This window comes from Sinocyclocheilus anshuiensis, unplaced genomic scaffold, assembly GCF_001515605.1.
Source record: "Sinocyclocheilus anshuiensis isolate Anshui unplaced genomic scaffold, SAMN03320099.WGS_v1.1 scaffold68, whole genome shotgun sequence".
Classification (NCBI taxonomy): domain Eukaryota; kingdom Metazoa; phylum Chordata; class Actinopteri; order Cypriniformes; family Cyprinidae; genus Sinocyclocheilus; species Sinocyclocheilus anshuiensis.
In genome coordinates this window covers 263,787-274,942 of record NW_015555741.1, presented here as the reverse complement: position 1 = coordinate 274,942, position 11,156 = coordinate 263,787, and the positions used below count along the sequence as shown (strand labels likewise).

Below are 11,156 nucleotides of genomic sequence, written 5' to 3'. Positions count from 1 at the left end.
TTTTGTCACCACCACATATATATATATATATATATATATATATATATATATATATATATAAATATATATGTTATTTTTGGATCTATAGCAAAGTACCATGATATTACCACCATAGATGCATAGATGTACCACGGTAACGTACTACTACAGTATTTTTTGTGTACATATTTTGTGCATAACATGTTCTGAGTACAATGTAATATTCAATCAGATTTAATAGTCTATGTATCTGGTGAAAAAAAATTCTATATTAGCAATGTACTCATCTACAACACTCTATCAGAATATCAATAACTTAAATATTATAAACATTTCAAACCGAAAGAGATCGAGTAAAACGTTTTAACGTTACATGATGAATAATAATGCATTTACCGTCTTCGTCGATATGAGTGGACGAAAGCAGGGGTTCTGTGTCTTCATGCGTCCGTCGAGGCATAATAATATTTCAAATGAAACTATGAGTATAAACTACATGATCGCTGATCAAATGATTAAATTCACTCCTGTACTTCCGTAAACAGACGCTTCGGTGGGCGCGGTTTGTGTTAACGTCACACCAAGGCCCGTCCCTCTCACGCGCACTTCCTCGAATTTTCTCCGTGTAAAAAATATAGATCTCCATAACGACTGAACTCAAGCGTGTTTTATTAAAAACAATTATCAGTGTATAAATAAAATATTATTTTGCAATACTTTGGGAGTGGTCTTGTGGGCGTGACGTAACAGAGAAAACCCCGCCCCTCTTGACCACCAGGCGTCGCTGTTTCCCACGTTCTCTCTCTCTCTCCGTTTCAGTTCAATGTCGCTCTGTCATTTTTCTCTCTCGCGCTCTCCGCTTGTAAAATAAAGTTTTTTCCTGTGTATGTGTGGAGCTGAAGATGGCGGCCAGCTCGGAGCGCAGTCCTCCGCCTTTCCCGGACTCAGAGGAGCCCGAGCTGCTGGAGGACAGCGACGAGGGGGCGGATGCGTTCACGGGAACGGTGAGTAACGGAATTAAACGCGTTTATAAAGCTGTAACGTTATACCCCATACAGACAGACAGACAGAAAAAGAAGAAGACCGACCGACTTTCACTTCTCTGACACCCTCAGACCTGCCTGTTCTTCTTCAGCCGTAGATCTTCAGCTCTGCTGGTTTATACGGAGTTTTCTGTTATCATATTTGCGTAATGATTTAATAAAGATACGTTTTTTCATTATCTCCTCAGATTTGGTCCTTCCGCAGGGTTAAATAGATCTGAGTTTAGGCCTGCATGTGACATACTTAAGTTCTTGAAGGACTCTTGTAGTTGAGTAAATAATATCAGAAGGAATGTGACCCAGTTTTCCAAACTTACTGAAGTCACACTGCTAGAGAGAGAGAAAGAGAGAGAGAGAGAGAGAGAGAGAGAGAGAGAGAGAGGGTGTATATGTGTGTAAAATAAACATGTTATGTCTAATAAAGGAAGTGTGACAGTACTTGAACTTGTTTATGCAAAACCACCCAACAGACTGTAGTTAATATATTTTTTATGCTTGTAAAATATGCATGCATGCAGAGCAAAACTAAAATAACTCAAATATGAGTACTGGGAAGGCAGCTCTGTCTCTAATGAATGAGCTGGTGTCCAGCAGTCAATATTTACTTAGTGTAATAATTCCAGTCTTTTCAGGTCAAAGTACTGACGGTGTGATCATGTGAGTCTCAGATGTGAGTGAACGCCTCAATGCCCTTTTTCCCTTAGCAAGCTTTTATTTTGGGAAGATTTTGCTGTGTGGGAAGGAATTTACAGTTGCTGTACATGAGTCATGATAGGGTGGATTGGTGGTTAAAGATCTGGGCTGGTAACTGGAAGGTCTTTGAAGGTTTGAACCCAGCGTGGGTTGATTCATGAGCTGTACCGTTGTACCGTTAAAGGCACAATATTTAAGATTTTTTAATTAAAATATCCAAAAACCACTAGAACAGTTATATATTTTGCTGACTTGTGTACTTACATTATCCCAAATGTTTCGAAGAATGTTTAAATCCAGAGAAATAAGCAAGTTTAACTAGTGACACGGACTAGTGTCCATAGTGTCATTGTGTCGCCTACCAGTGAAGTCATAACCCCTCAATTTCTGGTTTTGTTTTGTGGAAAACATGGAAATACCAAAGACATTTTAATATGTTGTGCGTTTTAATAGACCGGTGACGACCGCACAGAGTAGCATTATAACAGAACTTTCAAATGTATCTAGTATGATAAAACAGCGCTGCTTTACCCCACATACACACGACCGGAAGGAGCGGAAGCGGTCGACTGTGGCGTAATAAAAGCTCTGCTGCTTTCGAGTCGTGTGTCACGCTTGTTCAGCGCCTCGTTTCGCTTCGACGGCTTTCAGCCTCACCCTGCTTCATTCTACTACGTTAATAAATCATTAACTCATCCATGAACATGATTTCTGTCCGAGTCCCATCGGATTGCATCGGCTGTGGGGATGATTCCACACTCAGTCACGGCGTCATCAAACTACGCCTTTGCCTCTTTGTTTATTTTGAATACACGCCCTCTAGCGGCGAAAATTACATATTGTGCCTTTTAAGCAAGGCACTAAACCCTGGCTTAATCCAGGCGCATTGCCCCCAGTAAGCAGGTTTTAAAACAAATGGTTTATACTATTCATGGACATTACGTCGCGGCGCAGAATTCATTCTGGTAAATGTGTGCATTAAAACGTGTTGTGATGGGGGGCCCTGCAGTAAGTCATAGCCCCGGGGCCCAGTGCGGTCTTAGTGCGGCCCTGATTGCCCCTTTAAGGGTTTTTAGAAGACGCTTTGGATGAAAGCGACTGCAAAATGACTACTTGCTATCTCATTGGTGGTTTAAAATATATCAATATAATTGATTTCCAAAAGGATGATTTTCATTACTGAACAAACATCACATTATAAATATATAATGTGATGTTTGTTCAGTAATGAAAATCATCCTTTTGGAAATCAATTATATTGCTATATTTTAAACCACCAATTGTACAAATGCACAAATACATAAAATAACAAACACTAAAATGTTAAATATTTTACAAATGAAATAATGTATAATTACTGTTACAGTAATAAAAATTTGTGAAAATGTTCTTAATTTTTAATGCAAGCATAGTGCTAAAGTAGGTTTCTTTATTTATTAATTCAGCCAGTTGTACAAATTCAGAAATGCATAAAAATAACAAATACTAACATGATAAATATTTTACAATTTAAATCATATGTAATTCTGTTACAGTAATGAGAATTTGGTTGTAAAATGGGCTTAATTTTCAATGCAAAAAACAACTAAAATAATCTTTTTTTATTTATTTAATTATTTTAAATCACCAATTGTACAAATGCACAAATACATAAAAATAACAAATACTAACATTCTAAATATTTACAAATTAAATACTATGTAGTTACTGTTATAATAATGAGAATTTGGTTGGGAAAATGTGCCTAATTTTCAATGCAAAGCAACATGAAATAACAAATATCTGTAATAACCTGATAAATATCAGATAATTGTCGCAATAGTGAAATAGCATTAAAAAAAAACATTAAATTGTTTATTTTAAATCACCAGTTGTAGAGACACACAAATACATAAAATAACAAATACTAACTTGATAAATATATAATTACTGTTACAATAATAAGAATTTGGGTGGAACATATGCTTACTTTTCAATGCAAAATAAAATAATAAAAAATAAAAATAGATTCCTTTATCTATTTATTGGTGAACTTTAAGCAGGCATATTGTGAGATTCAGCCTAAAAATGTTTAATGTATTTAATTAAATTCCATGCCAGATGGAAAAGTATTGCACAGGCTGTTGAACACAATCTAATCTTGTTTCAGCTCATAATAAATATATTTATAGTAATTTTACAACATTAGCTCTATAATAATTTCTGTGCTGTTCCTAGTCAATCTCAGAGATGGATTCTCCGTCACCGGACTCAACCAAACCTCCTAAAGACATCTTCAACGAGCCACTAGAAGACATCTTCAGCGATCCTCTTAGCAACGTTAACTCTGAACCCCAGAAGAAAGTAGACACCAAGATCCCTTCACCTAGTAGCGATGAGGCCGTCGACCTGTTCAGCGACCCATTGGACGATGATAGCGAAGTAGTTAGTTCACCTGAGGTCCAAAACCCCATGCCAGATCTCTTAAACGAGCCTGTACAAGCGCCAAAGTCCGATGTCCTCGGTGAACCACCTGTGCACAAAAATGCCGCCCGACAGCAGGATATTTTCGAAGACCCTCCAAAGGGCAGCAGCAAAAGCTCTTCAGTCAAGAAAGCAGCGAGCGCAGAGCTGTTCAGTGATGAGGATGAGGAGGATCTATTTAAGGAGCTGCCAAAAGTTGTGACGAAGAAGCCTCAGCCTTCAGGACCACCTGTCGATGTTTTCACAGAGGTGAAATCAGACGTGAAGGTCAAGCCACAGGTTAAAGACGACCCCACGGATCTGTTCGCAGAGGAAGCCTTGACTGCACCTGCCCCGAAACCCTCCGCCAGCAGCAGCAGCTCCAGGACCAATGGGGTTCACTCTGAGGAGCACGATCTCTTCTCAGGTACGACACATTTTACCTGTGACACCAGATCATAACTGGCACTTCTGAAACCTAATAAACTGCCTACATAGTCAGCAGTTTTTGGGTATCGTAGGTATGTGAGACTGTTCGAATTAGTGTTAATTTTGTCAGCTATTTTCAATTTTAGTCTTAGTCGCGTGTTAAATGTCCATGTTAGTTTTGATCATATTTAGTCAACCTTATCCTATTTAGTTTTGGTCAAGGTTTAGTCGACTATGGCCTGGTTTCACAGACAGGGCTTAGACTAAGCCAGGATTAAGTCTTAGTTCAATTAGGGAATTTAAGTAGCTTTTATAAATGTGATTTATAAAAAAAACATTACTGGTGTGCATCTTGAGACAAAACAATAATACTGACAAATTTTAAGATATGTCAGTGCAACTGGCTTTCAGTTAAAACAGCTCAAATATGCATTTTAGTCCAGGACTAGCTTAAGCCTTGTCTGTGAAACCGGGGGTAAAAGTCTCAACATTTTAGTCTAGTTTTAGTAAATGAAAACTTAAAGTTTTAGCAATAAGATTATTATTAATTAACCGTACAGCAGTGTTAATTTTGGCAGCCATTTTTAGTTTAGTCTTAGTCTTACTCAAATGTACATTTTAGTTATCATATTTTATCAACCTTGTCCTGTTTTTGTTTAGTCAAGTTTAGGCCACGAAATGTAGGCTATGAGCATTTTAGTCAGATTTTAGTCAATGAAATCTTACTCACATTTTCGTCACGCTGTATAATGGTTAAACTGATTAAAAAATATATATTATTTGCATAAAATAAGCAAAACACCGGGCAGAAAATGTATCCTTGTAACAGCGAAGCTATGATTCGTGGATTTGAACTCTTGATATCTGGCAGCCGCACTCATGAAAGCTCGCGTTGTAGAGACATCTTCAGCGATCCTCTTAGCAACATTAACTCTGAACCCCAGAAGAAAGTAGACACCAAGATCCCTTCACCTAGTAGCGATGAGGCCGTCGACCTGTTCAGCGACCCATTGGACGATGATAGCGAAGTAGTTAGTTCACCTGAGGTCCAAAACCCCATGCCAGATCTCTTAAACGAGCCTGTACAAGCGCCAAAGTCCGATGTCCTCGGTGAACCACCTGTGCACAAAAATGCCGCCCGACAGCAGGATATTTTCGAAGACCCTCCAAAGGGCAGCAGCAAAAGCTCTTCAGTCAAGAAAGCAGCGAGCGCAGAGCTGTTCAGTGATGAGGATGAGGAGGATCTATTTAAGGAGCTGCCAAAAGTTGTGACGAAGAAGCCTCAGCCTTCAGGACCACCTGTCGATGTTTTCACAGAGGTGAAATCAGACGTGAAGGTCAAGCCACAGGTTAAAGACGACCCCACGGATCTGTTCGCAGAGGAAGCCTTGACTGCACCTGCCCCGAAACCCTCCGCCAGCAGCAGCAGCTCCAGGACCAATGGGGTTCACTCTGAGGAGCACGATCTCTTCTCAGGTACGACACATTTTACCTGTGACACCAGATCATAACTGGCACTTCTGAAACCTAATAAACTGCCTACATAGTCAGCAGTTTTTGGGTATCGTAGGTATGTGAGACTGTTCGAATTAGTGTTAATTTTGTCAGCTATTTTCAATTTTAGTCTTAGTCGCGTGTTAAATGTCCATGTTAGTTTTGATCATATTTAGTCAACCTTATCCTATTTAGTTTTGGTCAAGGTTTAGTCGACTATGGCCTGGTTTCACAGACAGGGCTTAGACTAAGCCAGGATTAAGTCTTAGTTCAATTAGGGAATTTAAGTAGCTTTTATAAATGTGATTTATAAAAAAAACATTACTGGTGTGCATCTTGAGACAAAACAATAATACTGACAAATTTTAAGATATGTCAGTGCAACTGGCTTTCAGTTAAAACAGCTCAAATATGCATTTTAGTCCAGGACTAGCTTAAGCCTTGTCTGTGAAACCGGGGGTAAAAGTCTCAACATTTTAGTCTAGTTTTAGTAAATGAAAACTTAAAGTTTTAGCAATAAGATTATTATTAATTAACCGTACAGCAGTGTTAATTTTGGCAGCCATTTTTAGTTTAGTCTTAGTCTTACTCAAATGTACATTTTAGTTATCATATTTTATCAACCTTGTCCTGTTTTTGTTTAGTCAAGTTTAGGCCACGAAATGTAGGCTATGAGCATTTTAGTCAGATTTTAGTCAATGAAATCTTACTCACATTTTCGTCACGCTGTATAATGGTTAAACTGATTAAAAAATATATATTATTTGCATAAAATAAGCAAAACACCGGGCAGAAAATGTATCCTTGTAACAGCGAAGCTATGATTCGTGGATTTGAACTCTTGATATCTGGCAGCCGCACTCATGAAAGCTCGCGTTGTAGAGGCGTGTAGAGCAGTCTGCAATAACATTTTGTCTCCTTTTTTTGATGAAAATAAAGAGGTTTTTGGAAAAGTTTTTATTTTTTTTCAATACATTTTAGTCTTGTCTATTTTAGTCAATAAAATTGCATGTTGATATAGTCATAGTTATCGTTTAATGACCTTATTGTCGTCCACTTCTTCGTCTTGTCTTAGTCACGGGAAAAAAGCTCATCAACGAACATTTTTCATCATCCAATTTCTCGAAAAATGAAAATTATCCCATGATTTACTCACCCTCAAGCCATCCTAGGTGTACATGACTTTCTTCTTTCGGACGAATATCTAGATTGCTAGTGGGAGTTAGAGATTTTGGTCTATAATGTTGCAAATATGGGTATTTTCTTACACAAACGCAGTAATTCGCTTCAGAAGACCTTTATTCACCGCCCGGAGCCATGTGGAGCACTTTTTGTGATGGATGGATGCACTTTTTTGGTCTTCAAAATCTCGACCCCCATTCACTGCCATTATAAAGCTTTGAAGAGCCAGGACATTTTTTTATATAACTGCGACTATTCATCTGAAAGAAGAAAGTCATATACACCTAGGTTGGCTTGAAGGTGAGTAAATCATGGGGGGTTAATATTCATTTTTGGATGAACTATCCCTTGAACCATCCTGAACATAGACATAGCATTTTTGAGCATCATATGTACCGTTACTTTCAGATGTTTAAAGGGATAGTTCACCCAAAAATGAAAATTGTCATCATTTACTCACCTTCATGTCATTCCAAACCTGAAATACTTTCGTTCAACACAAATGAAGATATTTTGAATGGGGCATCCATTAGTTTTATAATCTCTTAATGATCTTTTTGAAGCTTCAAAGTGGTAGTTGTGTAGACTGTGAATGGAGGGACAGAAATCTCTCAGATTTCATTAACAATATCTTCATTTGTGTTGCCTACCTAGACAGTATTTTTTGTGCATTTTTAAGCAAGTTCAGTTTGTTTAAAAATATAGCTACCTTCCTAGACAACATTTATTTTGTTTCACAACCTAGTGAGCTGCCTACCTAGACAACATTTTTGAGCATCGTAGACATGTTCAAATGTTTAATTGGAGTCTCAGAACCTTAAGAGCATTTTAGGTATTTTTAAGCAAGTTCAAATTTTTTTTTTAAACTTAACTACCTTCCCACATGACGTTTTTGGGCCTCATATGTGCGCTTGAATGTTTTGCATTTAAAAGTTCGATTTGTGTTTCGAAACCTTGTGAGCTGCTTACCTAAACAGCATTTTTGGCCATCATAGGCATAAACCTATTTACGCCCCTTTCCAAGACATTTGAACATCATATATACATTTAAATGTTTGATTTAAGTTCCCAGACAACATTTAGGCTTTCACAGGGGAATTTAGTCGAGGGAATTCAGGGAATTCAAAACAAACATTTGGACCAGTGTTTTATTGTTAAAGGGATAGTTCACCCAAAAATGAAAATTCTGTCATTAATTACTCACCCTCATGTTGTTCCAAACCTGTAAGACCTTCGTTCATCTTCAGTACACAAATTAAGATATTTTTGATGCATTCCAAGAGCTCTCTGACCCTCCCATAGACAGCAAGGATATTACCACAATCAAGGCTCAGAAACGTAGCAAGGACATCGTTAAAATAATCCATGTGACATCAGTGGTTCAATCGTAATTTTACGACACTACTAGAATACTTTTTGTGTGCAAAGAAAACAAAAATAACGACTTTATTCATAATAAATGAATTATGGCGCCATTTTGGAGAGCATCACACATCACAACATATGCAACGTATGTATACGGATACGCTGTTTATGTTCAGATCAAAGCGTAAACAACGTAAACAGCGTATCCTCGTACATACGTTGCATATGTTGTAATGTGATACTCTCCAAAATGGCGCTAGGGTGACGTGGAGGAGACGAATTGTTGAATAAAGTCGTTATTTTTGTTTTATTTGTGCACAAAAAGTATTCTCGTAGCTTCGTAAAGTTACGGTTGAACCCCTGATGTCACATGGATTATTTTAACGATGTCCTTTCTACGTTTAATAGTTTTTGTTGATTGAAATAAAGCTGAAAAAGTTTGAAGTAATAAAATTAAAACTGAAATAAAAATAAAGCTACATAGAAATATTGTGAATATTTCTAATGAAAATGACAAAAGCTCATAACAAAATTACTCAAACTTAAACTTAAATTAAACTGAAAACTATTCAAAATATTAATAAATGCTGTCATAATATATTAGTAAAACTAAAATAACACTGAATTGATGTGCTGTAGGGTTTTCAGGCTTAGTGTTTTTTCCACAACGAAACCTTTTCCTGCTGTTGACTCTTTTTACTGGAACATATATTGTACGAACAGGAATGCATGCACATCACTTTTGAGCGATGGATGATGAATTCACTTTCTCAGCGTTGACTCAGGAAGAGGAAAAGGAATTCCTCAGTGACCTTTACCCTCTCACCTTGCGTTATGTTGCTGATGGAATGTGTTTTGCATGTGTGTGTGTGTTTGTTTTCTATGCTGTGCTAAAATCTAAATTCTAAATGCACTTTCTGTCACTGTTTTTCTCAGAAGCTACAGTGGAGTTGTCTCTGGACAGTCCTCGTAATGACCGCAAGAAGAAAGACGCTGTGAAACCGTCAGTATCGGCTCCTGTGGCCCCTGTAGCCAGCAGCTCCAGTAAAGCTCCGTCCAAAACCCTGGAGGAGGTAAAACACTCCCTGAACTTATAAAGAGCATGGGATTCGGCTGTTTAAAAAACAAAATACTGAAACAGAATGATGTTTGATTCCTTTAATGACCAAGTTCACATGCAATGACTCTCACGAGCTGATTCTTTTTAATGAATCAGTCGAAAATGAATCAGGCTTAAACTCATGCATTATTTATTTCTGTTTGATCTAAAATTCACTTACACACCAAATTTATTTAAATATACTAAAAGAATCAAATGGAATCCGAATCAAAACCAGATTTGTTAAATTTCTTGCGATTCCCATCTCTAGAGATCTGATCAAACCTTCACGCACATCTCAGAAGCAGTTCTCGCTCGGTTTCACTCTTCCTTTCTCTTTTTTTCTGTTTCCTTTTTTCACATAAAGCTGGAGGAAGAGGAAAGTGAGGACACGTTTGATCTGAACATTTCTGTCACGAATCCAGAGAAAGTCGGTAAGAACATCCTCTGCTGTGACAGCTGGGTTTAACTTTCTAATGTCTCTTTTTTTTTTTTTTTTTAATACTGTGATTAATACTGTGCTCAGAAAACATTCGTTTAAAATAGCGTTTGAACCCAGTAGTGGGCTGCTTTTGCAGAAAACCGTAAACTGATTATCTTCTAATTAAGGATCTGAGTCACTGATACGGCTGTCTGGAGCTTCCTCTTTTTGCCCTGTGCCATCTATTTTTCATTTCCTGTCCTTCTCCTTTTTTTTAAAGGTGTGGTGTTACTGCAATGTCTAAAATCAGCATTAAATGTTAAAAGGAAGATGTGTAGTATTTCAGTTTGCTCACCTACTGATTGTTTGGCTATTTATGGCATTATGGTTTTATAGACAGCTATAGAGAAGACGTGATGAGTTTTGGTTGTTTGTTATTCAGCAGACACTGATTATTATCTAGTTACAATTGCAGAAATACATTTGCTTTGGAGGATCTTAGGGCATAACTGTTTAGCATAGACAAAAGGATTTTAATGTACTATGCATTTTAAAGCAAAACTCTCTCCCTAATCCAACTAATATGCGTATGCATATGCTTAATAATTAGCCAATTATAACACAGGTCATTTGCTTTTTTTTTTTTTCCAGTTTAAATTTTTCTAGATTCCATTTTAATGGTGAAATTTCATTTTGGTAATCAGAAAGCATGTCTAATTAATTGGAATCATGAAACGTAAACAGTTTAATGACAGTTTATTGACAGTTTAACAGAAATTACATTTTTAGGGCCCTTTCGAAATCTGTTTACTTTTTTTTTTTTTTTTTTTTTTTTTTTTTTTTTATTTTTAAAAAAAAAAAAAAAACTCTAGCTTTCTATTCTACTTGTTTTTCTTTGTTTGTGTATATATATATATATATATATATATATACACACACACACCTTGCTACGTGTACTGCGTTAGGCTAACCGAGACTTGTCATTTGCACTTATATATTGTTGCTCATT

General features: G+C 37.0%; 2 protein-coding genes across 3 annotated transcripts in view; one reads left to right on the top strand and one right to left on the bottom strand.

The window, feature by feature from the left end:
• Positions 1–556, bottom strand: part of LOC107673249 (synaptic vesicle glycoprotein 2B-like) — a 5,534-nt gene extending 4,978 nt beyond the window's left edge. The window contains exon 1 of the mRNA XM_016466767.1: positions 376–556. Coding sequence (XP_016322253.1) covers positions 376–439 — 64 coding nt within the window. The 5' untranslated portion in view covers positions 440–556. The remainder of the gene's footprint in view (positions 1–375) is intronic.
• Positions 557–788: 232 nt separating this feature from the next.
• The window catches only part of LOC107673274 (sorting nexin-1-like), an 18,010-nt gene continuing 7,642 nt past the window's right edge, over positions 789–11,156 (top strand). Inside the window, exons 1-5 of one of the 2 annotated variants that reach the window (XM_016466802.1) lie at positions 789–983; positions 3,933–4,010; positions 5,489–6,062; positions 9,564–9,700; positions 10,094–10,160. In XM_016466802.1, coding sequence (XP_016322288.1) covers positions 882–983; positions 3,933–4,010; positions 5,489–6,062; positions 9,564–9,700; positions 10,094–10,160 — 958 coding nt within the window. In that variant the 5' untranslated portion in view covers positions 789–881. Of the gene's footprint in view, positions 984–3,932; positions 4,585–5,488; positions 6,063–9,563; positions 9,701–10,093; positions 10,161–11,156 lie in introns of both variants that reach the window. The other variant, XM_016466801.1, reaches the window with a different exon arrangement.